Raw genomic sequence first — 27,029 nt, 5'->3', positions numbered from 1 at the left:
TATTTTATGTCAATATCTAGGAAAATAAAATAATTCCAATAATTCCTTGAGGAAAAGTAGGAAGAACATAGAGAGCTAGAGAAGAGAACTTCTAAAAGGGGTGTGTGTAGGGCTGCTCCATGTATTCTCTGCTATGTATGCATTTTAAATTATTTCTTTATTTTTCAAATTATCTTTAAGTAGTTGTACAAAGGAGGTGCCATATAAAAAGTTTAAGAATGTAGTGAATCTTGATCAGTGTCACCCCCTTCATATGTATCACCCTTTCCTCCCTCCCCTCCCCTCCCCTCCCCTCCCCTCCCCTCCCCTCCCCTCCCCTCCCTCCCTTCCTCCCTCCCTCCCTCCCTCCCTCCCTCCCTCCCTCCCTCCCTCCCTCCCTCCCTCCCTCCCTTCCTTCCTGTCTTTCTATCTTTCTATCTTTCTTTTTTCTGTGTGTGAGTACTAGGGCTGGAATTCAGGATCTTAGCTTTTTTTTTGCCCAAGGCTGGTGCTCTACCATTTGAGCCATAGCTCTACGTCTGCCTTTTTGATGCTTAATAGGAGGAAAGAATCTCATGGACTATCCTGCCTATTCTGACTTTGAATTGTGATCCTCAGATCTCATCCTCCTGAGCAGGATTAGACGTGTCATCCTAACTCATTACGTTGGTATTCAGCTTCTGATTTTTTCCCCCAACACACATACTTTCTCTTACAGTAAGTGAGAAGTGATCCTGATATTCAGCAGAGCTTGTAATTTTAATTTTCTATATCTTGTAGGTCTGACCTTTTCCTGGTGTTTTGCATATCATTATTACCTGTTTTATTCTATTTTATCAGAGATAATTGCGCTCCAGGGTCCTGGATTTGACACACCTAGAATGAGTCTCCTGCCCTCTCTCCCTGGCCCCCCTCCCTCCGCTTCTACTCACTCGAATGGGTCGCTGGGATCTGCCCTCTGGAGCTCTGGAGGGATGGGGATTCGTTTGTAGTACATTTCCCAGTCGAAGGCTCCTCGCATGGCATCTCCGGCTTGTGCCTCATACCCGAAGTGATTGTGGTCAATCACATCGATCATGGGACACACGATGGTTTTGTGGTTTAGTGCAATTTGGTCTGAAAAATGAAAGCACAAAATAGGAAATGACATGCTTGCCCTGGTCATCTATCATTTTCCAGCCCAGAGAAGCTTAGAGCCCTTCGATGCCTAACTCATGCAGCCTGGCTTCCCTGTCGGCATTTGAGCACTTTGCAGGAGTCTCTGAAGGCTGTGTTAACGTGAAGGGACAGTGAAGGTCCAATTAGAGTTGTTATATTTTTTCTTAAGAAAGTTATTTCCCTGAGAGACTTGTGGAGTCCATTTAGCTTTACCTCGGTCACATTTTTGCCCTGACCTGTCCCCAATCTGTCATTTTATCATGCATTCAACATGCACAGAGTATAAATGGCACTTGTGTTCCTTCAAGCATTCAGCTACTGCCTGCTGAGGAAATATGGGCCTGCGTTCTGAAGTTTCCAACATGTAAATATTTAACTTTATGGTTTCTGTAGCATCTAATCTTGTAGCAGTCATGGTGACCATTTCCCTCTACATGATGACAGATCATACATAATATTCTTTGCTCTTAGATTTGATAATGGTGTGTGTGTGTGTGTGTGTGTGTGTGTGTGTGCGCGCGTGCACGCTACTGTCCTGAGGCTTGATCTCCTGACCTGGGCACTGTTCCTGAGCTTTATTTATTTTTTTCTTTCTCTTTTGCCTCAAGGTTAGCCATTGAGCAACAACTCCACTTCCAGATTTTTTTTTTTTTTGCCTAATTAGAGGTAGGAGACTCATGAACTCTAATGGCTGGGCTGGCAATGACTATGATCTTCAGATCAGTCTCTTGAGTAGCTAGGATGACAGGCATGAGACACTGGCACCTAATTTGACAAATATTTGGCTCAGATTCCTTAAGTCAGATTTATCAAAGCTATACTCCTTTATCTTCTCTTATCCTACTCAAAATGACAAGATACTATAGCACTATTGTTATGACTCCTGATACTATTAAATTCTTGAACAACTACTAAGTGATTCATATGTATGCTATTTTTAGTACTCCTGGTGGCCCTAGGAGGTGGCTCTTGTTGTCATCCCAATTTATATATGACGAAAGTAAGTTCAGAGAATTTATCTTGTCAAGGGTCACTTAACTTTTGAGAACAATAACAAGGGTACAATGTCTACTTAGTTCATTACTTCTAAAACCTGGCCTTTCTAGTTTGCCAGAGAAAAACTATCAGTCTGTTTGTCCGTCCATCCATATATCTACCTATCTGTATGTATGTATCTATCTATATTCTATATACATATACACCTATGCATACACACATATTTCTGTTCTAATACTTTCCCTTCCTATGCAGATATTGTTATTGTGATAACATTAACCACCAGCCCAGATAACTAGCATTTACCTACTTTGGTTTACCTGGCATAGTTATGGGTGAAGTATCTTTCCTTCCATGAATGGACATCTAATCAATATTTATCATAATAAACCAATCCTGTCTGAAAGGCAGAATATTTAAGTATGAACACCTGCTCTCTTATTATTTGGAAGACCTTTGGATGTGATATGTGACATTAAACAAAGGATATCATTTATGGAGCCTGGTTATTTCTGCACTGTATATTGTTTTGGAGATTCTGAAGTAAATGTAATTAGTGTCAGGGATAAGCATGTATAGTAAAGAAACTGCCCATTTGCTTCTGAGGTTTTTCCTAAGCAGAAGGCAGGATTTATTGGCTGTAATCACAGTGCCATATTTTGAAGACATTGATTAAACTGTGTGGAAACAAAAAAGTCCTATACAGGATCTCCCATGTCTACATTATTCATTCATTCTTTTATCCACCCACTCATCAATCACATTTCAATAGTTATTGAATAAAAATGATGTGCCAGTCACTTTTCTGGATTCTTGGGCTACAGCAGTAAGCAACACCACACGCCATTTCTGTCTTTAGGAATGGAGCAAAAACAACGAACTGATGTAATAAATAACTCAACTCCATAGTGTTTTAGAAAGCAATTAATAAGGTACAAAAATAAATTAAAGAGAGTAAAAGGACAATGGAATGCTGGAGTGTGAAAATGATGGCAATTTTGGACAACATCAGGAGATGCCCAAGAGAGGCTGAGAGGTTGCCTTTAGGTTATCTAAGCTAATTAGCAGATAAAGGGATCTCCAGCACTATTTCAAGTTAAGCTCCACCAAGAGTTCTCTAAGCATCCATTTTCACTTGGGCAAAGCTTGCAAAGGGTTTTAATCTTTATCTAAACGGTGTTTCCCTGGGGATATCATTGTCAGAGTTGACCATCAGAGCTGAAATGGAAATATTTCTTCTATCACCTCTGCAGGTATTTTAGTATTATGGTTTCAGTGACGTTCTTCAATCACATTCAGAGGCAGGTTGATTTACAAGTTCCTTGACCAACAAGGAATCCCAAGGTGACCTGAAGAGAATGAGTCTGTTAAATTAACTGTCAACTTTCCCTTCAAATTTCCTTTCGGCTTTCATCCAGCTGTACTAGCTTAAGGTGAAAGCCGCATGACTAATTTTTCATCCAAGGTTTGTGCTTACATTTCAATTTCCAGGGATCAAACAAACAGACTCTTAATAGGAAATTGAAATGCAGGTATAATCCCAAGGTGAAAAATGAACCAAGAAACTGGGTAGCTCCACCTGTTTTTTTTTTTTTTTTTTTTTTTCCATTGTTGATAACGTGTCAGGACATGGGTAGAGAGAAATAAAAAAGATAGCGATCCCAAGCTTGAGTCATTTCTTATCCATCAGGCCTACAGGAAATGAAATTCTTTAATGAGAAAAGCAGTTTCTGGGGTTCTGTTTTTCTTTCTTTCTTTTTTCTTTATATTCCTACCTTTTCTTTTTTTTGTCATTAGATTCATGGTGAGTCATCAGAGACTCCATAATTGGCATTTAGTGATTGCTTTGGCTCATAAAGAAATTAGACCTTTTGCTGACTTCCTTGACTATTCAACACTATATAGGTCAAGCTCGGGTGGAGGGAATCTCACTGTTGCTGATGGAACTCTAAATTGCTTTGTCCTTGGACAAGGTACTGTTAATTAAAGGCCAAGTTTCTGTTGACTGTTCTGAGACTTCTGTTGATTAGGATGGATGGGCAGTCATCATAATATGATTGGGGGGGGGATGTTTCATTGCTAGTGTCCTCTCTTTTAAATCTTATATCATTTCAATTGCTTTTTTTCCCCCCACTACAACTTTTGCTAATGAAGCTTGGCTGGCTGTAGCTGATATCCTACACTGAAGTCAATAGTAAAGAATTCTTTCTGGGACAGCAACGGTGAAGGCAGTTGTTACTGGCTTTACTTCTGAGGTCAGGGCTATATTTACAATAAAAGTTGATTCGGTAGAATCTAGACGCATAGGAAGCATTGCAATATATGTATGCTAAGAATTTTTTTAACAATATTTTTAGGAGTACAACTTATTTCTTAGCCACATGTAGACTTTCTGTCTACATTGTAAAATCAAAACAAAAATATTGAAGCTGGAACAGAGTCATACTTAGGTTTGCTAGCTTGAATTTCTTTCAGTTCGTGTATCTTTCTGACAGTTTGAGTGTGATGTGACAGTCTCCTTTCCTTCCTCTTAGTCAGACCGAGTAAGACATATATCCCTCGGAGAAGAGCTGGGAGTCATCGAGAGGCTTTTACAGAAATATGTGGGGTTATTTACCAATGTGGAATGTGTCCAAAGTGGGAAGAACCACAAAAATTTACATTATAAACTCTTAACAATGTATAAAACATGCTTTATATATTCTTAGGCTAAAGAATGTTTTTCCTTCTTTTCATGAACAATGCCACCATTATCACATATGTGTGTACAATGTATTTTAATCTTCCTGTAATTATAGGGAAGAAAGAGGAAGACATCAAAGATGAAAGATACAGTTCTAACTTTCAGTTAGACTGCACTTGATACCCTCTACCACTCTAGCTTTTGCTATTGTAAAGGAAACAGAAGCAAACGTCCTATTCCCTCTGCAGGATACAATTTCCCCAGCCCTGGTTCCCAGGGAGCCACAGTGACAGTGGGTCCTCACTAAGGAGTCAGTGGTACTTACTAAGGAGTGGGGGCAGCCAATTCACGTTGACCTCACAGTGCGAGTCCAGGAAGGTCAGCACCTCTCCTCTGGCCATGGACGCCCCCAGGAGTCGGGTCCGGATGAGCCCTTCCCTTTTTTTAGTGCGAACAATCCTCACTTTGGAAAATCGAGCCACGTAGTCTTCTAACTTATCCTTCAAGTGTTCTAGGGAGAAGAGAAAATGCACAAGATGAATGAATGCAGAGTATTAACCATGGCAGAAGTGTTTCTGCATACTTAGTATCCAGTGAGTATGTAAATAATTAATCCCAGGGTCGTATTTAATAACTTCTGTGTTTCTCTTCCCCTCATCCAGAGGAGAGATACTAATAAAATTTTATGCCTAAAGATTTTGTGTGTTTTATTTCCCAGAATGCTTTCTAAACTGCCAGTGTGGCTCGAGGTTTCAATACAGTCATAGTCAATGACACATCCAGAGTTCAGCCATGCAGAAAGTGCTGGCCTGTGGCCACCCTGGTGATCTGGGCCAACACTTGGCCAAGCCAGGCCTGGGCCCTCTGGTTCCTGCTGTTTAAAGTCAGATGAATATCCTGGCATATGGGCTCTTCCCAACATGAGGGCTCTTTACAGCAAAGCTTTATCTGCTATTCTGTGTGCTGAAAATATTGCATGTAAAATGAGAAAGAAAAATCTGTTAAATCAGCAAGAACCAAAGAAGTCTATACTCCCACAGGTAACAGCAAATTGCTAAATTAGTCTAGCCTTGGCTTTTGACTTGAAGTGGGAAGGGGCTGGACTTGGTGTTGAAGCAGAATTGGAAAGAGAAGACAGAAGAACGGCTTGACAGCCACGATAACCTCAATTATTTAAGATTTGGAACGGAATAGGTCCTTAGCTTTTAAAAATTGTAAATGTTTCTTTCCTTAATTAAAAATAAACAGAGGGAATGGGGTCAGTTCTGATTACTTATTTACAGAATAAAATGTTTCTTATTGCTTGTGACAAAATGCACAATCTTTCCATCTTTTAAAGCCAAGTACCTCCATCGAGTAACTTTCTATGGGATATGATTTTATATGTCTTATAACTTTTGCTTTCACTCTCCCATATGTAAGGCATTATGGGACTTTTTTTTTTTTTGGATTTTTGACAACTGTGGCCTAACATTCATTGAAATGGAATCTTAGTATTGGCCTGTTATTTTTGTGCTTTCCAGGCTTTACAATTTCTGTAGGTCTATAATCAAAGATATTTCTATAATTCTCTTTCCATACTGCCTAACAGTAGGGATGCATAGAGTAACACATATCCCAATTGTCTTAGTATATGTAATATAATAACATAATATTATGTTATCAATATAATAATATAAAATATAATAATCCATAACCTATAATCCAGCTATCAAATTGAACAGATATCAGAATTACTCTGTATTGAAATTTCTTTGAATTTAAATTCTTGTTTGTTTTTGTTAGTGTAATTAAAAAGATACCAGTTTTCCTTTTTTTGACTTCTCTGTAATCATTTCACAAATGGGCCAATTCACAAATATTTGGTTTCTTAATTGTCTGTATCACCACGTAAGAGAGGAGTTTGCAAAGAGATAACTTAGCTCTAAGTATATTTTCCTCTAAAATTTTGTTCTTCTGGGGAGGTGGAGATGAGACTATGAAAACAGAGATTTCAGACTCCGGAGTCAGAATAGTCCTGGGAGGAAGACCTATACCATAGTAAGTCATGCAAAGATGAAGTTTAGATATTCTCTCCCATAACATATAAGGAACTTGGGATGTTTTTCTTTGTCTAGGTTGCACAGTGGAGCTTTGAGTTAGGCTTTGTTGATAGAGCTGGCAGTGTTCACCTAAGAAACGCTACTTAAGGCAATGATAGGTGACTTTAGTATGCCACCTGTACTTAGGAAGAGAAAAATATTTTGATCTGAAGCCTTTGAATACTGAATCTAAAATACAAAAACAAAAAACAAAAGCGACAAAAATGGAAGTTTCTATGTCCTGGGAAGATTTGATAATTCATGTTATATCTGTTACAAATGTAAAGGAAAAATTTGGCAAGAATAAACCCCCACATGAAAGAGTATAAACAATATTGCAGTGTCTCTGCCAAGAGAACAATTTTATGTGTCCTTTGGTGCTGTTTGTGTAACAGTCTGCTATACAGAAACCTGCTTACTACCCACACCGCCTTCATTCTCCTTTCCCTACCACCCCAAGGCCTCCGTCTCCCGAGTGATGCTGAAAAGAAAGATGTTTCTTAAGACAATAAAACACAGCAACACTTGTAAATAAACCTGAAGCTTTACTATCTCGTCAGGGAAATAAAGTGGAAAGGAGTGTCACAGTTGCACAATCAAAAACAATGACTAGATGATAAGTGATCAATAGGAGGGTGCTCTATGTGCTTGTGTCTTCAGGATGTCCTATGGTAATAAACATTTGAGGAAACTTTGTGATATTGCCATTAGAATTTATTTAGGCTTTGAGACCTTTCTGTATCACCCACTTACAACCAAGTGGCATTCTGTTAATTTGTTTTTAAATTGGTTGTTTGGGCCACAGAATGAAATAGTATGTAGACAGTTACTGGGGACTGAAAGTCGATCACAGGTATTTATTAAGCTCACCAAAATAGTGTTTTCCCCTTTCTTTAATCTTCATTGTTGTTTGTTTTTATTTTGTCAGTGTACAACTCTGAGTAGCACTTGATCATTCCAAGATGCATTTATTTTGCTCCTCCCTGACTGATTTCAGGGACAAAAGGGGTCTCTATTGAAAGAGTGGAATGACTTCCTGAAGCTAGATAACAGGAAAGCACTCTAGAATATTCTCATTTCCTGGATACTCAAACTAGTAATGAAAGGGTTGCTGGTCACTCAAAAATAGTGGCAACTTCTGATTTAGACTTTCATATATATATGTATATATATATATATATATATATATTTTTATTTTTTATTTTTTGCCAGTCCTGGGCCTTGGATTCAGGGCCTGAGCACTGTCCCTGGCTTCTTTTTGCTCAAGGGTAGTACTCTACCACTTGAGCCACAGTGCCACCTCTGGCCTTTTCTATATATGTGGTGCTAAGGAATTGAACCCAGGGCTTCATGTATATGAGGTGAGCACTTTACCACAGCCCGACTTTCATATATATATATATATATATATATATATATATATGTATTTTTTTTATTACTTTTTCCCATTGATTTACACAAATTTTTCTGGGACCTCTGTGGGAAATTCTCTATAGGTTTTCTTTCATACTGTATGCATTTCTGATACTATGATTTTTTTTGTCATATTGAGGTCCATTTAATGTAATAAAAAGATTATACAGTGTGAATTCCTTAAAGGTAAGGGGGCTGATCTCAAATAGAGTCCACTAGATGTTTAGATCAATTCTCCTGGTTTGAACTTTATAGTGATAATTAGCTTGCTTTGTCTCAGATAATGATCTAGCTGCTTAACTGCCCTATGGGGTCCATTCTCTTTCAGTAGTTCAGTTGTAACATCTAATTACCCATAACTCATAATGAAGGCAGGTATCTCCAGTCTAATTAGCAAATTAACTCTCCTGCAAAGAAGATGGTGGAGATAGCTTTAAATTGAAATTATTTTGCCTTTCTTTAGTGTGAGCAATTTTTAGATTCGTTTCTAAAATACTGTTAAACATAATTTTATTCCATGTTTGATATCTGTAAAAAAATCCCATTTGAACTCATTTGAATAATCCCAAATTAATTTATATCATCTTTAAATAAAATAGGAAGATTTCTGTAGTTACTATGAGGCATTTGTAGAATCATTGAAATTGCTCAGTGTCTCTACTTCAGATTGTTATGCTGTTGTTCAGTTCTGTTGAGCAATATCTGATGACCCAAAAGAGAAAATATAACTTCAAAAATAATTTTGCCATTATTTGTTATATACTTTGAGGCAAAGATACAAACCAAAGTTACGTTTATGCAAAATTTTGGTGTCATGCTACTGGGACTATCAAATTTAAGAGTTTTCTGAAATGTATTTCACTCATCTTTTTTGTGAAATGGATTTCATTTATGATGCATATATTTAGATAGACAATAAAGCTATTCATTCGTAAGTTGATTGTTTAAGAAAGCAACTGAGCATTAAAAGTTCACCTTCAGTGATTTTCATAATCAAGAAAGTGGAAAACCAGGGCTGGGGATATAGCCTAGTGGCAAGAGTGCCTGCCTCGGATACACGAGGCCCTAGGTTCGATTCCCCAGCACCACATATGCAGAAAACGGCCAGAAGCGGCGCTGTGGCTCAAGTGGCAGAGTGCTAGCCTTGAGCGGGAAGAAGCCAGGGACAGTGCTCAGGCCCTGAGTCCAAGGCCCAGGACTGGCCAAAAAAAAAAAAAAAAAAGAAAGTGGAAAACCAGAGTTCCAGTCTTTAGTCTTTCTGTTAACTGTGCTCTGTGTAGATGATTTTATATGATCTGACCTGGTGTTAAATATCCTCTCTGTCTGTATGATTTTGTGATTTTCTTTGTGAAGATTCACTTACCAAGTCCCTGTATTGTGTCTGAATATCTGGTTTTTCCTAACTGTATTCTACTGCTTACCATTCCAACATCTTTTTTCTCTCTACTTCAGTTTTGAAAGTAAAAGTGAACTCAAAACAGTTAATACATATACTCTGGGCTATTTTCTCTGGAAAACTCAGTACTGGTCTAATCTCCTGCAGTTCAGGGCCAATGATACTGTCATTGATGTCAAAATAATGACTTTGAAGCACTGTGGGTTCGTCAGAGATTTAAGTCTGTTCAAGACGTTTATGTTTAGCAGGGCATAAAATGCACCAACAGCATTAGGCAGCTATCTGCTTTACCTTTCAAGAACCAGTCCCAAGAGGGTAGTCATAATAACAGGCAGAACATGATGGGGTATCTCAAATCCAGAACACTCTAAAGGTAAGGTGAACTTGCAGCTGTGGACATAAGGCAACTTGTTGCCTTGTGCTTTTCATCTCCTTTGAATTGCCCAATTAATCTAAAGAGGGATGAAAGGAACCAAGAAAAACTGTTGATCTAGAGACATAGATTCCTGTATTTAAGTACACACCAGTGGAGATGAAATTTCTTTGATGCATTTACTTCAATGTGGGTGTACTGGAGTGTAGAATGTGACCTTAAGATCACATTGAGTATGCACGAGTTATTATAAATCATGCCTAGTTATGAGTTCCGAAAGTGAAGGATTACAAATACGCAGAAACATAAAACTTTGTTGGTTAACTCTTACACAAGAACATGTTGTTAAATGCTATTCTAAGCATTTTATATAGCATGAAATTTTAACAGTGCCGAGAAACATTTTGTAATCCTACAATATAAGATAGTCTTCTTTATCCTAATCTAGTTGGCATGCCATGTGTATATTTTGGTCTAAAATGGAAATGTTAAGAATAATTGTCTACTTAACAAAACTGTAGTGATTATGCATAAATATGTAAACATATCTTTATATAAAAGCAATATATAGATTTAAGTCTTTAGTTGAATTTTATAAAATTTCTTATCTCTTTTAGTCATGGTTGACCACAGTATATTAGCTCCTTTTGATAGTATTCAAATATAGACATTTCATATTTGTCTCTAGAGGACAAAGGCCACCCAAGAAAGTAATAGAATTGATGAAACTATATTTAATTGCTTCTATTTTGATTTCATCTGCGTTCTAACTCTGCTTCTAATTTCTATTCTTCTAATATCAAGGCATCTTAAGTAATTTGAGAGAACTGAGAACACCAAAGTGAAATAAGTAGACAAGATATATTCCAGATAAAATGAAAAAAAGAGAAAGAAGTGTTACCCTTTGTAACCCCTAATGAATTAATGAGTCAAGCCACCATAAGCTGCTAACAGCAGCAAAAACGAGCACCCAAGGGCAATAAATCTCCTTGTAGATGCCTCCTGATTGTAAAACCAATCACCGCCTGTGACATATTCTTGCCCAAAGCATCAAACGTGAGTTTAATCATGCCTTTAGATCTTGTTTATAGGAACTAAATGGATAGAAGAATATGTTAAATGATATGTCAGGGGTACCATCAGCAAAATCTATAGGATGGGAAATTCCTCAGGACAAATGGTTTAATTTTTTCAATCAATAAATTATGAGGGAAAAGAGAAAGAAATAGAAGGAGAGGCCATCAGATTAATAGGTATCTGAGAAGTACATCAGCCAGTCCAATGAGAGAATGGGGAAATAATGAAGCAGTTTGTGATGGCCACGGCCACCCATTTGGCTTTATGCTCCTCATGGGAAGCCATGTTGTTTTCCTGTTAATGTAAAACAAGCCCAGAGATCCAAGACATCAGCGAATGACCCTTGAAGGCCAGGATAGAGCGACACAGAAATAAAATTCCTGTGAAAATTATGATGTACCACAGTGTCCCTATCTCAGCTGTAAAGAATAGTGGTTGCTTTTCACTCATAATATCTTCACCTGATTGTTGATGAGTTTTAAGTGTTTTTTTTTTTCCCCCCTCATGAGATTATTTAACTCTAGGAATTCACAGAAGGAGATAACCAGATACCATTCTTCATGGGCAGTTTTTATTTCTGCATGTCTTCTGAATGAGACAACAGTAACCCTTTTGTGCCACACTATTTTTCCAAGGTGATTTCTATGGTAAAATAAAAGTGGAAGCCAGAGATAGTGTATTGCTCCAAAGCAAAGGGCAAGTTTGTTGACAGCATTGGAAATCAGAGTCAATCTTTGGTGTCATTGCTGCCCAATGAAAAAGACATGAGTTCCTAAGTTCAAGAAACTTTCTCTACCAAAAACAAACTCCTCACTGCTTTTGTAGGAATCCATTTGGACCCATCTGCATCATCCCATATGACTTTGGGACAAAAGAAACATTCTCTTCTTTATAATGATTGCTATGGTAATAATGAAATTCCCTGGACTAGCATATCCTCTGCCTGCTTTGATGGAACAATGGAAAGCTAGCTTGATAAATTGTAAGTGGACTGAATCTCAGATTCTTCATGGTCTTTAAATAGAGCTTCAAAGGCCCTCTTAACAAGGGAATGCTAAGCACCCTGGAACATTTTTATAGATCTTCTGATCAGGGAATAGAGAGAAATCAAGGGGAAGCAGATATATCATTCTACATTCCAGACTCTAAGTCTTGCCCTTGGTACAACAAAGCTTTGGCTTAATTAGCTCTACTTCATTAGTTCATCCTTTCTTGTTATTTTCTCTTCCAGTGAACTCCTTGTAGTATCTGAAAATACCTGTGTCCTCATGTGTAGAAATTCACTCTGTGGAATACGGACCTATGACTACCTAGGGAATTCTAAGAGTTTTCTGTGATTGGTAACAAGTGTCTTATATTTCCTCATAGGAAATAGGGATGAGATAATATTTAGAATGTGGTTTCTCTACCATGTTAGGGAAGCCTGCATTTGTAGATAGATTCCTTGTATTTTTTTCCTCCTTTCTCTCCTGTTCTCTCCCAATTCTTTTATCTCTTGTTTGCTAAAGGAACTCTTGAAATATGGATTTTTAGAGTGGGTTTGAAAATGCAACGTATTCAGAACACAATAGAAACAGAATTCTTATGTCTTAATCCACAATGCATACTCATTCATCTGGGAAATAGCTCCAATAGAGTAGTAAGCAAGAGATATAATCTAATGCCTTCACGGGAGGCTCTTAGTTCAATTACAGTCTTCTATCTTATTTTTTTTTTTATTATAAAACTGATGTACAGAGAGGTTACAGTTTCATACGTTAGGCATTGCAGTCTTCTATCTTATTAACAATGTCCCCAAATTAAGAAAAAAAAATATAGTCTTCTCCATAAAGAATAGAATTAAGAACTTTTTCCAGAAAGAACTTACTGTTTACAGTGTAGAAGGGATAAAGAGTGAGAAGAAAATGCAGGTTTTCAGGTAAAGTACATATTTTCTTTGTCATTCTTTATATTTATAGAGTACATGGCATTAAAGGAGATCTTACAAGAAGCCAAATAATAGATCATTACTTTTCATAAAATATTTTGGCATTTTGGTAACAGTCTAAAAACAACTGAAAACAACTGTATAAAAATGCTGCATCTCTGTGGTTTAATTTTAGTTCAGTTCCTTCATTACAAATTTGATTTTCACATTCATTACTTATTTTGGCTTTTGAGAAGATAATGTATCCTCTTTTATAATGGAAATATTTGGAGTTTTTTTCTGCAGTATTTTCTCAAGAGCTGCTTACAAAATGAGTTTTATCTTGTGTTTCGAATGCTTCTCAGATGATTCATATTTAAATTGCATGATATTTTTCCTAAGCTATTTATGGTTTTCAAAAGTAGTTGTACTTAAAAGGTCTTCAGTGAATGAATAAATATGATCGGAGTGTAATTTATAGTTTAGAATTGTTCTGTTTATGTGAACCTTGAATTTGAGTTTTGTATTTTCTTGAGGTCAGATAATATAAAATTTAATATAATTCTAAAATTGTTTTATTTACATAATTTCATCTGATGGTGTAATTTTCATTTCAAAGAAAAGATGGAAATGGAAAATTGGTAAAATGTACAGGTCTTTTCTGTAAAAGGCTGTTGCTAAGTATTATAATTTACATATAATTGATACATCTTCCTACAACGGGAACATCCTCTCTTTTGAATAACTTAATGACTTAAAATGTTAAATTCTATGTATTGCAAAAGAATGGGTCAATAGTTTACAAATAAAATTTGTACCAAGACCAGGATAACCTAATTAAAACATTTAAATTCAAGTATCTTATACTATCAGCAGTACAAAAAATTATTTTCATAGCATTTAAACTTCAGTTACCTAAGAATTATGCTAAAGATGTTGTAGGCATTATTCAGTAAATACTATAGAATAGCTTACCTTTAGGAAAACATAATTTATAATACAGTCGTTCAAATAAAGGCCCATGCAAATAACATTTGAATCTCCAGTGCTGATGTAGAACAAGTCCTTAATGTTTATACACATCACCTCTTCATTTCACCAGTTTTAGTTTTTAAAATTGTAAAATATATAAAATACACATAACAAAGCTTATCAGCTTAATACTGTGCAAAGGTAGAGGTCAATAGTGTTAAGCATGTTCTGATTTTTGTGTAATCAGTCCAGAGTCTTTATCTCTTGCAGTGCTGAAATTGTCTATCATTAACAACAACTTTCTGTTTCCCTCTATTCAGTATAATGCTTATACTTTCTCCATGTTTTAGTAGATGTCAGAATTTTTTTTATAATAAATATATCTTGCTGTCCTGGAGGTGAAAGAACCCAAGACTTTGTGCACGCAGGTGCTTTATTACTAGGCTGTATCTCTACCTCCCCTAAAGGTTGAGTGATATTTTACATATATCTGTATATATCCATGTTTCCAAGTCATTATGTGGGCATTTGGGTCACTTCCACCTTTTGGCTATTGTGAACACATAGCTTGGAAGAAGGATGTACAATTGTCACTCTGCTTTCAGTTCTTCTCAGGTGTATCTAGGAGTGGGCTAGCAGAGTGATGAGCTTTTTGAGAAACCACCCATGTTGTTCTTCACAGTGACCATACCATGTTACACTGCCACCACAGCACAACATGATTATCTGTTCATATAAAAATCCTGTGACTGTTTTTGCCCAAATGCATAAATAAGGAGATTTTGGTTGAGTGTGGAGAAGAGTTTTGGTAACAGTTAAAGTGACTCTAATGCACTAAATACGAATCATTCTTTAAAGGAAGAGAAGCCTGAGTATTGACAATGACAAATATTTTCAATATTGAATATACCAGCTATCAAAATTAGGAAGTAGTGGTTGGAGGTGTGGCTCAGGTACTCAAGCACCAACCAATGAGAGAAAGTGTCAGATACTGAGTTCAAGTCTTAGTCTTGGATGACAAAAAAACAAAAAACAAAAAAAACACAAAACCTAGGAAAAAATACATGCACACACACAGAGAAATTTCAGGACTAAAACAATTACCAAGAAACCCTGGAGAATCTGCTTTATCATCTAGTGTGAGCACTGTATTTGAAAGTAGTCTACCAGCCATGTGATTCTGGTGTTCACAAGACCTGAAATTATCTATCTGTCTATCTATCTATCTATCTATCTATCTATCTATCTATCTATCTATCTATCTATCTAATCTTTGTGTGAAATTTTCTACCTGTCCATCTTCTCTCACCAGAAGGACCTGATAACTATGGATATTTCTCTCAATTATTAATTTTATCAATGAGCCAAGCAACACTATACCTAATTATCTTACTCAACTTCCATTTAGGAATATCTTATTCAGATATCTTATCTTATGCTTCTAAGCAAACATATTCTATGTCTTTCAGTAGTTACCTTAATCTCTAATATTTCCCCAAATGCTCATTTTACATTTTTTATGTCTTGAAGTAGGGCTAGGAATATGGCCTAGTGGCAAGAGTGCTTGCCTCATATGTCTTGAAGTATGAGGGAACGACCTAAATAATAAGTTTAGCAAAGAGAAAACTTCTGAAAAGGAACCTGTGAATTTATGCTCGGACACTCTACAGTCCTTAAAAGTGAAATCCCATCCATACATTTCAGAAATCTCCAGGAACACCGGCACTCTTACTATATCTGGCCAAACTAGTGATTTTTAAATGGAGTATTATTATGTTACCATTAACTGTTGAGTTATTATTTATGCCTGCACACATACACAGCTTGGATTGGCAGCTGTTTGGTAGTTGATTTAAAAATTGAGATAAGGAAACTTTTTTCCTAAAAAAAAAAAAAAACAAAAAAACCCAAACAAACCTCTTTTACTTTTGCTTATTTTCCTAAGACAAAATGAGGACAAAAGTGGTAGTGTGGATCTAAATAATTATACGATGGCACAAATCAATCAATGAGGTAAAAAAATAAAGTGAAATCACAGCCTCCCAGTATTTTCTTGGCAAGCTAGAAGGAATTTATGCTGACCCCAAGGGATGTTTCAAGACAGAGATATGTTTTAGAAAATTTAAAACTACTTAAAAATTAAAGTCAGGATGCCACTGAAAGGTAGAGATTAATCTTTACCTATTTAAAACAGCACAAACTGCAGGCAAACCAGAAATCAAAGACAAAATCTCCTAAAACAGGACAGAGCAACACAGATACCAAACAGGATCTTTTAACAGCTTTGTCTTTCCAGTTTGCATTTCTAATCAGGTGAAAACATACAGGATTCATATGCAGGTAAGGCCATTTTATGTTACTTCAGTTTCCTCAGAAGAACTTATTCAAATTACAGGGTTGAAGCACTACATGGATAGAATTATAGGGACTATAATCTCATATTAACATTTGTGCTAGTGATTGAATAATGTCACCAGTGACTGCCAAACAGCCATAAAGACCCTTGAGGTTTGGCTTGAATTCACAATAAAAAGAAATTGGACAGAATTCCACTCAGCAGTTAGTGTGAGAGAGAAAAAAAAGCTATGTCAAAATTTCAATTTAGATGAAACCAGAACTAAATTAACGACCTGGGAATTGGTCCTGTTCTCAAGGCCGAGGAAACACTCAATTCTTAACAATATTCTTGCAGAGCAATATAGAAGGAGGCATGCAGGAAATGGGTTGTCTGCCCTGTTGAAGAAAATTGACCTGCTAAATATATGTCCTCTCAAGGAATTGCTCCATTTCTTGATAAAGCTATTAAGGAATAGAAGGAAAAGGACATGTAAGATATTGTCTTCCTTCGATATTTATAAAGGACAATATTAGGAAAATCGAAAATTTGTCTTGAATTCCTGCATGAGAAGAGCCAGTAGTGTAAGCAAAAAATTTGACAAAATGATATATGAGCATAATAATAAGTACATCCACAATACTTACAATATTGTCAGGTACCATGTGAAGATTCAGTTATGTTAATTTTTTTTTTTTTGGCCAGTCCTGAGGCTTGGACTCTGGGCCTGAGCACTGTCCCCGGCTTCTTTTTGCTCAAGGCTAGCACTCTGACACTTGAGCCACAGCGCCACTTCTGGCCATTTTCTGTATATGTGGTACTGGGGAATCGAACCCAGGGCCTCATGTATATGAGGCAGGCACTCTTGCCACTAGGCCATATCCCCAGCCCCATGTTAATTATTTAATCATTTTACAGATGAGGAAAATTAACCTTACTTATAAATGAGGAACAGGATTGCTGGATAGTTCCCAAATCAAGGCAGTGCAGGAAATACTTTAAATACTTAATAAATACCAGGATTAGCAGTCAGGAGTTCAACAATATAAAACAAAAGACAAGAACAATAAAAGAAAAGTGGAACCAACATATGTCTACTAGGACTCTATCAAGTAGAAAAAGACGGATGGAAGAGAATTTGGTTCTTATGGTAATAATACAAGAATATAGAAGATCTGAAAATTGTAGGAAAATGTAAAGAAGGTGACCAGTATTGTAATTTTTTTCTTATTTATTGTCAAAGTGATGTACAGAGAGGTTACAGTTTCATACATTAGGCATCGGATACACTTCTTGTACTGTTTGTTACCTCCTCCGTCATTCGCCCCCCCCTCCCCCCATTCCCTCTCCCCCCATGAGTTGTTCAGTTGGTTTACACCAAACAGTTTTGCAAGTATTGCTTTTGTGGTTGTTTGTCTTTTTATCCTGTGTCTCTCGATTTTGGTATTCCCTTTCAGTTTCCATAGTTCTAATACCAGTATATACAGTTTCCAATGTACTCAGATTAGATACAGTGATAGTGCAGGTACAACCACAAGAAGGGGATACAAAAGGATAATCAACAATAGAAGCTACAGTTTCACATGGCACGTTGAAAGTAATTACAACAGTGATATAACACTCGTTTTCATAACATGGAGTTCATTTCACTTAGCATCATCTTATGCGTTCATAAGGGCATAGCTATTAGGCTCTTGTGATCCTCTGCTATGACTAGCCTGAACCTGTGCTAATTATTCCCTATGAGGGAGACCACAGTATTGTAATTTTTTAAATCAAAAGTCAACCACTGTTTGTGCCATTATTTCCAATCTGTCTTTATAATTATGGAGTCTTCTTTTTTTCTTTAAAAAATAATTTTGTTTTTATCTTTAGGTGGTAGCACAAATGAGTTGCTGTTCAACAAAGAAGTTCATAAATACAATAAATCTTGATCCATGTCCCCCTTTTCATTATTTTTGCCCCTCCCACCCCACCCTATCCTTTCCCTCCATTTTCTTAATTCTTAAGCCTATGCTTTGAATTTTTATGGCTGCATTTCCCCCTCTTTCTTCCCTTCATTTGAATCCTTTTATAGTCCTTCTTTTCTGGCGTTTATTTTGTTGGATTGTGAATCTTTCCTTCAAACCTGACATTGAAAATTTACGTGTTATTATATCTTAATGGATATGCTAAGCAGGCTCTTATAATTGTTGGTTAATTAGAGAGAGCCTCTTCGGTCCCAGATGATGACTCACAGTCCTCCAGGCCTCAGCCTCTTGCATAGCCACTGGGGGGTGGGCTTCACAGTGCTGTTTCCCCATGTGCATACATCTTCCCACCTTCCCTCTCTTACCTTCTCTCTCTTACAGTCTCTTGCCTTTCATTAGCAGTCCCTCTACTAACTTAACTTTTTTCTTTTTATTCTTGTTTCCACATAAGAGAGAAAACATACACTATTTTATTTTCTGTGGTTGGTTAACATGATGCTCTCCGGTCCCACCCATTTTCCTGTGAACTATATAATTTTTTTAAATGACTGAATAAAACTTTCTTGTGTACACACACCACATTTTGTTTATCCATGCCTCTGTTCATGGACTCCTAGACTTATTTCATACCTTGGCAATCATAACTAGTGCTACAGTAATCACAGATGTAGGTATCTCTACTCTGACTTCTTTTTCTTTAGATTTGCATTTTTCTGATGGCTAAAGCTGTTGAACTTTTAAAACATGTATTTAGAATAGAGCAGTCACATGACAGGAGACATTTAAGTGGATGGCTTGTGTGTTCTAGAATGTTCTGGGCGATCACTGTAAAATCATCCCCTGGGCCCTGAAATCCTTCCATCTCCATGGCATTGTAGAATAAGGACAATAATCAAGCCAGATGCCAAATGGTGCTGGAACCCTTCTAGGCAACCACACCTCTGCTACTGTCAGTGAGGTTGTCCCTTCTATTTGTTGAAAGTTGCTACACTCCAAAGGGAAATGGCTGGGAAAAGAAGATCTCCTTCCCAACCAGAAAGTCCTAAAAGACCAAGATACCGAAGATACAGAACTATTTTGGAAATTATCATTATTCCTTTTGTTAGAAACTGTGGCAACAAAGCACGAGGTGCAGGTGTAAAAGAGGGTGAACCATACAGCTTGGGTCCCTGGGGAAAAAATCATTTCTTTGTGTTTTTTGTTTTGTTTTGTTTTTGGCATATTGTAAAGCTCGCTAGTAAACAGGTGTCCTAAAAGAAAATAATAAAATGGATCATAAACACACATTTGCACACAGAGAAAAAAAGTGTCTTTAAATTATTTTCGGCAATTATAAACTACAAATATTTTATAAAATTATTCTATGTTCTTACAAAAACAAATACAATGAAACATTTAATTAGTTCTTGTAAACCAGATCTTCGTCAGCTGACTACCCGTAATCTACTGGACTGAAGAGCCCTATTGGAAAGGCAGAACACTGAGGATATGTAATTATTTTTTTTTCCAATACAGAACAAATTTTCATTTTAATAAAAACAAAGTACAACATAATTCACTTTTTATTTTTTAAGTTTAATCTTGTATCATTGGGCTCCCATGACTGTATGGACTGTGTTTATACAACTCCACAGAATACTTGTTGGAAACATCTGGAAGTTTTTTTTATTGGCTCAAAGCTGGTGCTCTACCACTTGAGCCATGCCTCTGGTTCCAACAATCTGGAACTTTTTGTAGTCCATATGAGAAAGGTCAGGAAACCATGTGATTCTGGTTTGGAACTTTCTCGTTTGGACATTTGGCATCATGTAGAGTGATCCAAGGTGGCTGGTGCCTGGCAAACCCACCTATCTGCTTCCCAAGCCAGTGAGGTTGGGACGAAAGTTTTGCCAGAGTTTGTCTACCTCTGGGATTGAAAAAAAAAAAAAAGAAATCAAATCAGAAGGTGCGATGGAATGGATGCATCACAGATAATTCATTTTCTTGGTTTTCTTGTTTTTTAAAAAAAAGTTTTTTAAAAAAAGTCAAAAAAGGAAAAAAAAGGAATAAGGTAATAACATGGCCAATTTGTTACATAAAATGACTTTCTGTGTATAAAATATTCCTAAAAAATTCTGTTTATATAAAAAATCAGTAGATTAAAAACTTTTTTCAAAACTTTTTTTTGTATATTCTGTTGTAAGAATTTATTCCTGTTACTGCGATATACTCTGGATTCTTTACATTAAGAAGGAAAAAAAGAACTTTTGTCTATTTTGAATGGCTGAAGCTAAAGCGATTTTAGTTTCTCTTACTCTGCTTTTTTTCTAGTTAGTTCAAGTACTACATGGTTTAAGTTAAATAAATGAATTCTGTATGCAAAAAACCAAACAAACATATATTTATTTGTCATTTGTACTTCTTTTGGGAAATCTCTTTTCATTTTCCATTCTTTGGGTTACTTGTTTGCTGTCTTTTTTTTTTGTGGTGCTATGGTATGGCCATTCTTTGAATTACTTGTTCTCTCTCTCTCTCTCTCCCTCTCCCTCTCTCTCTCTCTCTCTCTCTCTCTCTCTTTCTCTCTCTCTCTCTCTCTGTGTGTGTGTGTGTGTGTGTGTGTGTGTGTGTGTGTGTGTGTTGTTATGGTATTGAATTCAGGGCCTTGTGCTTGCTATAACTCAAGCCAAGCCCCCAGTTTATTTTTCCTTTAGTTACTTTTCAGATAGAGTCTGGTGTTTGGGGACAGCCTCAGATCAAAGTTCTTTTGCCTCTCCCTCCTGTGCTGCTGAGATAGCAGGCATGCAGGCATGACCATCATGCCTGCTTTGTTTTGAGATAGGGTCCACATATATACATACACACACATACATACACGCATGTATGTACACACACATATATTCCTTCTCAGCTGGTCTCACCTATTCTCAGCTAGGTTTACCTCTAAAGTATCTGAGATTTTAGGCATGAGACACCACACCAGTCTCTGTTAAATTGTCTGAACTTATACAGCCTAGATATTACTACCTAAAACAACCTAAGTTATACAACCTAGATAGTAATTTTCTGTCATATAAATGACTGAGACTTTTCTCTCATTCTGTCGAGTCACCAGTTCATTTCATTGCTTTTTAATTTGATAAGATTCAAAAATGTTGAAACTACTGGAGGAAACATTTCAAGACATTAGCCTCTACAAAGTACTCTGAATAGAATTTCAATAATTCAGGAAATAAAGGAGAGACTGACATATTTTATTGTCTTATGAAAAAGTATCGAGACTGTTGATCTCATCACAAAATTACCAGAATTACCACCACCTCTTCCCCCATGCTTCCTCTTTTCTCCTGCTCAAAGTCTATCAGCGCTGTATAAGATGGTCCTTGCACTTGTATGCTGGATCCTATTCTTTCTCATCTGGTAAAGCACAGACTGCCTTTTGTAGTTTAATTTTGGGTCTTTCTATTGTGTCTTTACATCATCAAACCAAAAATTACCATAGGTCTCTCTTAACAACAACAACAACAACAACAACAACAACACGTATTTGACCCACACAGCCCTCTAGCTTCTGTACCATTCCCATTCCCCAAGCACGAGTTTGTGAAGGTGTTGTCTAGACTGGAGACCCATTTCTCTTCCCATTCTCTCCTGACCCTATCTCATTCATTCATTCATTCATTCATTCCATTACATTCTTTGGAATCTGAATGAATAGCATTGTCTGAGAATCTTTGATCACATCTTTTGTTTCAATTTTGTTTCAGAAGGATTTAAAAATAAAACTATTATTGTAAAGATGATATATAGAGGGGTTACAGTGACATAAGTTAGGTAAAGAGTACATTTCTTTTTGGACACTATCACTTCTTCCCTCACTGTCTTTCAGCTTTTCCCTCCCGTCCTACCTGCAAGTTGCATACTTCATTTTCAACACAGTGCCTGGTGAGCACCACTGCTGCATTTGTTCACCCTTTTGTCCCACCATTTCTGTGCCTCTCCTTACTCTCCCCAAACAGATAAATGAACAAACAAGACAGAAAGAAAAAAGCAAAAACTAAGTCTCTTATTTCCATTTCGTAGAGCTCATTTCAATAAATATTATTTTTGATGATTAAATGCACATAGCTAGTGTGCCTTTGTGATCCTCTTCAAAGAATACCCTCAGAGGCCTTGTTATGCCCCCAAATAGCTCTCTTTTAGATTTAGAATAAAACATAATATGTGATGTCTAAGAAAAATACAGAAGTAGAGTCAGAAAGGATAATTGGATTTATTATCATGGAAATAATTGGAAGTTTATTGAAGGAAGAGAAAATGAGTTCTGAGGCGTACAGTTTTCCTGATGAGCACAAGTACTTTTGTGGTCACCTGCAGGATTAAATATGACCAAGGGCCAGTATTTGCTAAGATATCCAGGAAGGGAGGGGTCACTAGGAAAGATGAAGATACTGGAAAAAACGTATGAAGTGGTGAAAGCCCCTTGCTTGAGTAATTGAAATCTGAACTGGACAAAACATTGTGAAATATAATTTGGCTCTCTTTTCCAGGGAATGGAAAAAAATGATCTAATAAGTCTTTTTCATCTCTGCTTTTTGTGACCTCTGGCTGTTAACATCACTCTTCCTTGTTATATCAAAATGAATTGCCTATTTACTAGTGAACTCTAGGAAGCGATTTTTCTCCCTAGGTGAGACAACAATCTTACATTGGCTACATGCACTTCATTTCAACTTAATCAATGTCCAAAAAATTATCTTTCTATGGGATATATTATTTCCAGGAAATTTTGCTTACTTGCTTTATGTGTAGGGCCTTTTGTTTCCCTGTCAAGCCAGAGATCCCCCAAATTTTTGAAGAAATTACCAAAAAATCAGTATAAAATGCAATTGCAGAATGAGAGTAAATGGAATGATACGGTCTTTGAATTGCCAATAACCACCATAGCAGGGCCATTTATTAATACTGGGATCTGTTCTTTTTTTTTTCTCCATGACAATAAACACTGAAAAACATTGATGCAGAATGATGGCATTTATATTCGACAGTATTGCATAAATTTCCATTTTGTGGGAAGTCATTATTTAAATTTTTTACCAAGCAATAAATAAATGGTATTCTTTGGAGAAATACACACACACACGCACATGCACACACTTATACCTATATGTATATATCACTCCTGTCACAAAGAATAAGTGAAAGGTGGTTAATTTGTAATTCACACAAAAAATATAGATCATTGTTTCCTGCACAGTCTTGATTAAATGAGGCAATAAATCATAAGTCTAAAACATGCCAACCATCTGCCAAGGCGAAAAGTTGGCTTCTGAAGTGAGGAGTGGAGAATCACGGAGCTGTAGGAGTTTTATAGTCTGTCATGGGTATGACAAGCAAAGATAAAAGGTGGTATTATGTGGTCCTTTACCATAGTCCAGCAACAAATTTCCTATTGTAATTCTTTTATGTGGTGCTCTTTATCTTCATTTAAATAGGCTACATCTCTGGATATGCAGCAGCAGTGAGATATATTTTCTCAGCTAACGATGCATCTCCCATGGTCCCAGGATTATTTTCACACTTGATAAAGTTCACCTAGGGAGGGATTTCAATCAGTCAGGGTGTTGTAAATGGAGACAGACATGACGTTGTTTTTTTTTTTTTTTTTTTTCTTCTTCTTTGCCACTCTCTGAAGCTAGACAAGCCCTGAATTGCCAGTGTTTTCTATAAAGTTTCTCTCTTAGGAGACTTGTTTTGCTCAGTAATTTTATAAGTTCACTTAGCATATAAATATTACCTGACCCTGAAAATTTGTGTTACGCCATCTGCTTGTTTTGAGTCTGATTCTACCCTTAAAAACAACAACCCATGTTTTATTAAAATGTAAAGGAAAATGCAGATTACAAGTTATTAAAAAAACTCGTGAATCAAGCGAAAAGGTGGCCATATTCAGAAATAAAAAAATACAAGGTGCCTTGCTGAACAACCTGTACTACAGTGTAGTAAAAAAAATCAAGTAGTATGGTGAATGTTGAGAAGCAGTGTCTGGCTTTCAGAATTGTGTGCCTTACAAATCTCATAGGACACTGCAACTTTACACATGGAGAGAACTCCAATTAGAGCTCAGTGACTGATGGGTGACTAACACAAAAGATGACAGAGGAACTGTGAAAAGAAGAATCTCCTGTTCCTTGAACTAGAAGGGAAATAATTGCCTAAGTAAAACAGGCAAAGAATAGTATTGAGAATGGCGCAATAGACAGGAAAAAGTAATCAATCCTGAAGTGATCCTTTATTACAAAAACAACATAAAGAAGTACTTTTTTTTTTTTGCCAGTCCTGGGGCTTGGACTCAGGGCCTGAGCACTGTCCCTGGCTTCTTTTTGTTCTGCCACTTGAGCCGCAGTGCCATATGAGGCAAGCACTCTTGCCACTAGGCCATATCCCCAGCCCATAAAGAAGTAAAGAAGGGACCAGTCAACAAAGCAAAACAAAAAAACAAAAACAACAACAACAACAAAAAACCCTTGCTTGGGTATCTTCTTTTAAAAAATCATCTAAACAATAACCAAAAAAAAGTACTTTAAACAAACTGTGCTTTCCATCTTCTTTTTATCCCTTAGTGACTATAATTAAAAAAATATATTGTGGGTGCTAAGTAATATATTCACAGCAAAACACACAAAATTATCTGCTTAAAAATGAATCTCACTCTGTACTTCTACTATCCCATTTGCCTTATGATAACTAACCCATTTTAGCAATTCCTTTTTACTATTTTCTTATTGGAAGATCTAGAACACATTTTTGAGGGAGAAGTTTTGGGGTTTGAAATCAGGGCTTCTTGCTTGCTAGACAAATACTCCAGTTCTTAAGCCATATCTTCAAACACTTTTGCTTTAATTTATTTTTTAGATAAGGTCTTTTGTTGTTGTTTTGTCTGGGGCTAGTTTCAGACACAGATCCTTTTATATCTGCCTGCTGTATAGCTGGGCTCTGGGGTTACAGAAATGTACCCCCCTCCCCCGCCCCCCAGCATGTTCTTTAGATGGGATCTTGCTAATAAACAAGTAAACAACAACAATGTAACAATGTTCAATTAGAAATGTACTCATTATCTTCCCTATGTAACTGTAACCCCTCTGTACATCACTTTCACAATAGAATTAAAGTAAATTAAAAAATATTTCCAAAGAGGGGGAAAAATGGTGGCCTAGGCTTGCCTTGAATTGTGATCCTCTTTTTGTCAACTCAAAGTAGCCAGGATTCCAGGAATAAACCAGTATGCCCTGTCTCCTTAGGACACTATCAATGTGAAAACACATCACTAAATAGCCACCAGTTTTTGTGTGGCCTGTTTCAGGGATTTCAATGCTTTTGACATTTTGAGTCTGATAGGAACTTCATTTGGGGGCTGTTGTGAAGGTTTGGCAACCTCACCAGGCTTTGTACTAGATGCTGAGAACAGCCTGGGAGTTGCCAATCAAAATTGCCTGTAGACATTGCCAAATGTCCCCATTCAGGGCAGTATTATCATTGATGAAGAGCCCCTGATCGCAGTGGAAGTGGCATACGTTCATTACCCAAAGCACAATTTATTAATTGCAGCAGTGTTGATTGCCAGAAATGAGCACAAATGTGCAATGAATGTGATCACATTTTGAGTGAGATCATTATGTTTGAAGCCTTTCCTTTGCCTTCCTATCTTCCTCATGGGTGCAGCTTCTTTAGCAGAGCAGTTTGGGAACATTTCCTGGAATTTGTGTCCTCCTTGTTTTGTTGTTTGCTTTAAAAAAATCAGCTGAAGAGCAATAACTCTTGTGGGGCAACCTTGAGCAACTGGAAGAGAATGCCAATAATCTGGCACAGATGGCCCTTGTGAAGAGAAAAGGGGCGTGTGATAGCAAACCACGCAAAGGGAAGAAAGAAAACCTTTCCAAGAGGGAAATAAATCAATTTACCTAGTTCACTCTTGGATGGATTGCTCCAATTTGAAATGATTTGGTCTGTTTACGAGTTCAGCTGACATAGACATGAAATCACTTTAGTAAAAATTTGGACCTTTCATTTTAAAATGAAATGGGCACACGTAAGTGTGCATATCAGCAGCATGTGCACATCCCATCACGACTGAACTCTCCAGAGAATTCTTGGCAAATAATCCTCTCTGTAAAGCTTTGAAGTTTATTTCTTGGTGAACCAATTGTGGGCTTGGCTGTCTGAAAGATAAAACCTGAGCAGGTGGGGATAGTTGAGACTGGCAGTTTAGTTGGAGTAAAATAAAAATTCAGAAAAGAAATAAATTGCAGCCAAACATTATTATATTAAAGAATCTTGCAAAGTTAGGTGCAAGAAAATATTTTTTCACCACACCATGCCAAAGTAGATTAACCTTTCTTAAAACACAAAAGAGGGGGAAAAATTGCATCTACTCACCTACTGAGTGAAACACAGCAATAGCATTCCACTTAAAATTTGATCAAAAGCAACATTTTGCAAATCTTTTCATAGACTAGGATTGCTACCGGCAAAGGGGAATTACTCACTTACTGAGCAATACTCGCAGCTTCTCTGTTTGTAAAGGATTTATGTTTTGTGAAGCAGCTCAGATGCGTGGCTTGCAGACAGCCAATTCAAGAGTTCAGAGTTCAGGTAGCCTTCCCCCTCTGTTCTCTATAATACATTAGCCTATTTTGGAGTCATTGACTTTTTCT

General features: G+C 36.8%; 1 protein-coding gene across 1 annotated transcript in view; it reads right to left on the bottom strand.

The window, feature by feature from the left end:
• The window catches only part of Galntl6 (polypeptide N-acetylgalactosaminyltransferase like 6), an 837,540-nt gene that overhangs the window by 146,553 nt on the left and 663,958 nt on the right, over positions 1–27,029 (bottom strand). Inside the window, exons 5-6 of the mRNA XM_048330738.1 lie at positions 5,142–5,327; positions 912–1,095 (exon numbers count right to left, since the gene is read on the bottom strand). Of these exons, the coding sequence (XP_048186695.1) occupies positions 912–1,095; positions 5,142–5,327 (370 nt within the window). The remainder of the gene's footprint in view (positions 1–911; positions 1,096–5,141; positions 5,328–27,029) is intronic.

The sequence above is a fragment of the Perognathus longimembris genome, chromosome 21 (assembly GCF_023159225.1).
Source record: "Perognathus longimembris pacificus isolate PPM17 chromosome 21, ASM2315922v1, whole genome shotgun sequence".
NCBI lineage: Eukaryota > Metazoa > Chordata > Mammalia > Rodentia > Heteromyidae > Perognathus > Perognathus longimembris.
This window is presented reverse-complemented; position numbering and strand designations above follow the sequence as displayed.